Consider the following 2,932-nt stretch of genomic DNA (forward strand, 5'->3'; position numbering starts at 1 on the left):
CGGCTGCCAGCTTGTCGAAGCGGGCGAAGAGCTCGTTGAGGAGCTTCACCAGCTCCTGGGCGCTGCAGGACGAGGAGAGCTGGGTGAAGCCCACGATGTCTGCGAAGAGGATGCTGCGGGGAGCAAGGGCGAGCGGCTCAGCCCCGGTGCCCACCCTCACCCCCCATTCCCCGCTCTCCTTTTTTGCCGGGGCACCCACTCCAGAGGAAAGGCTGTTTTGGGAGGTGGCTGAAAGCGATGCTCTGCAAACCATGGCTGGAGCAAAAAGGGGCCCCAAGCTGTGGCGTGGCTGGTGGCCGTCCCCATCACCCTTCGCTTTAGCTGCAAACCACCCCAATCTCTCCCTCCTTCCTGGCCCAGGGCTGCAAAATGCACATTTCTGCACAAAAACTGGAGGGTTTTTTCCCCGCACGGTGAAGGGATGGTCCTACCTGACGTTCTCGTGCCGGTACATGTACATGGTGTTGAACTGCTGCATCTCCTTCTGGCTCGGGTCCTTCTTCATGTCCTTCAGCATCTCATCGGCCACGTGCTTGGGCAGGATGGAGAGCATCAGCCGCTCCTGGGGGACGGGGCAGGGAAGGGAGTTCACCACGACGCAAAGCCAAGACCATGCCAAGTGCAGCAATGCATGGTGCGAATGCACGGTGCAAATGTGCAGTGCAAATGCATGGTGCAAATGCAAAATCTAAATGCAGAGGCATGGTGCAAATGTGCAGTGCAAATGCAAAATCTAAATGCAAATGCATGGTGCAAATGTGCAGTGCAAATGCATGATGCAAATGTGCAGTGCAAATGCAAAATCTAAATGCAAATGCACAGTGCAAATGTGCAGTGCAAATGCAAAATCTAAATGCAAATGTGCAGTGCAAATGCAAAATCTAAATGCAAATGCACAGTGCAAATGTGCAGTGCAAACACAAAATCTAAATGCAAATGAATGGTGAAAATGCAAAGTCAATATGCAGAGGCAGGGTGCAAATGCAGAGTCCAGATGCATGATGCATGATGCAAATGCACAGTGCAAATACGGGGTGCAAATGCACGATGCAAATACACGGTGCAAACACACGGTGCAAACACACAGGCTAAACTCATGACGCAAATGCATCATGCAAATGCACAGTGTAATTACACAGTGCAAACACGTCTAAATGCATGGTACAAATGCATGGTGCAAATGCACAGTAGAAATGCAGGGTACAAATGCACTGGCTAAACACATGGTGCATGCGCTACGGTCTGAGCGCTCCCCTCTCCATGGGGGCAGAGAGCAGCAAAGTGACATTTCCAAGCTCCTGGGCCCTTGCTGCTGGAGCTGGCATCCCCAGAGGACCCCAGGGCCCAGCCAGGCCTTTAGCCCAACCTCTCGGCCACACACGGGGAAGGAGCGGGTGGATCAAGCCACGGCTGAAACAGGAGCTTTTCCTCCAGGCAGGGAAACTAAGCTCAGAGTGGGGTGTCCCAGGCACCCCGGGGAGCTGGGAGCCATCACCTCAACTCCAAACCTGCACCCATGGGTGAAGGGAAGGTACCCAGGGGTGACAGGTCCCCCTTGCTGATGCTCTGCCGGGGATGCCAGCCACTGCTTTTACCATTTTCCTCCCTAATTTACAGGTTCCCATCGAGATTTTTGCAAGAGGGAATAAATCCCAGCCAGCGGAAGATGGGAGGGTGGCAGTTTTGGGGCACTGCAGCCACCACCCTGTCCCTGGAGCCGTGGGAAGGAGGGACAGTCCCACACACCTATTTGGACACCGGCTGAGGAGCTGCAAAATTCGCTTGTGCACCCCAGATGCCTTCTGCAGGCACGATACAGAGCCCAGCCCCTGGCTGGGAGCTTGAGAATTAAAATGCATTGGGTTGACCAAGTTTTATCAGCCCAAATCTAAACCTGGGACATGGTGCTGAGAGTGACCTCAGGGTCTGCACCGATGTCCCCCAAAGTCCCTGTGACCTTCCCCGGCGTGTCCTGCCCAGGGGTGGGTCAAGGCTGGGTGTATGGAGCTGGGTTAAGCCACACCAGGGAGGATTTATCAATTTAAAAGTGCAGTGGGTACCCCACATCCATGCGTGGGACTCGACCAAGGTCCCCCAGGAGGATCAAGCCCACTTGGGGACATTGTACCCATTGCTGTCCCCGCTGGCCCTGCAGCCCCGGAGCCGGAGAAGGGATAGAGCTGCCCAGCTGGCCGTGGGGATCTGCACTCAAGGTAACTCACTCCATTAATGAAGTGGGGTTTCCCCTGGGACTGGGGGGGTTCTATGCACAGCTGTGGCGGGGACAGCAATGGGTACGATGTCCCCAAGTGGGCTTGATCCTCCTGGGGGACCTTGGGGCGCTGTGGCCCCATCCCCGTCCCCATCCCCAGGGGCTGCCGGTGGGGAGCTCCCCAGCTCCTCTCGGCTCCCGTCAACCTTAGCTCTGCCCGTGGGGCTGCCGGCTCGGCCACCACGGATGGCCTGGAGGGATGGATCCAGTGGCCAACATCGCTCCCTGCCCTGCACCCCCCCTGCCCCGAGCAACTCAGCCTCACGCCAGCAGCCTTTCCTGCAAGATCACAGGCTATTTTTAGCTCAGTTCCCTAAGGAAACAGAGCTCATGTGATAATAATTCCTTCCTATACCCCTCCAAACCCACGAGCTGGGGCCTCGAAGGTGCTCTCACTCGCAGCATCCCCCAGGATTTGCCCCCATCACCCAAATCCCTCCCTAGTCCTAACCCCTTATTAGACATCAGAGCATCCACCCAGGGTTCACAGCAGAGACGATGCTGGTGGCGCTGGCCCGGCCCTGCCACGTGTCTCTTGTTGCCATTGGGAGCAAATTGCTGGCAGCGGATCAACAAGATAAGAGATGGGAAATGGGGAGAGAGGCCCCAGATAAGGCGCTAAAATTAGGCCAGCTCATCACCGGACAGCGGCTGGGGGCA

The 2,932-nt window shown here is 56.3% G+C and overlaps 1 protein-coding gene across 1 annotated transcript in view; it reads right to left on the reverse strand.

Annotated features, from left to right (window-relative positions):
- Positions 1 to 2,932, reverse strand: part of ADCY3 (adenylate cyclase 3) — a 21,877-nt gene that overhangs the window by 7,527 nt on the left and 11,418 nt on the right. The window contains exons 4-5 of the mRNA XM_035900724.1: positions 432 to 562; positions 3 to 113 (exon numbers count right to left, since the gene is read on the reverse strand). Of these exons, the coding sequence (XP_035756617.1) occupies positions 3 to 113; positions 432 to 562 (242 nt within the window). The remainder of the gene's footprint in view (positions 1 to 2; positions 114 to 431; positions 563 to 2,932) is intronic.

Source organism: Egretta garzetta, unplaced genomic scaffold (assembly GCF_000687185.1).
Source record: "Egretta garzetta isolate BGI_Z169 unplaced genomic scaffold, ASM68718v1 scaffold218, whole genome shotgun sequence".
Taxonomy (NCBI): domain Eukaryota; kingdom Metazoa; phylum Chordata; class Aves; order Pelecaniformes; family Ardeidae; genus Egretta; species Egretta garzetta.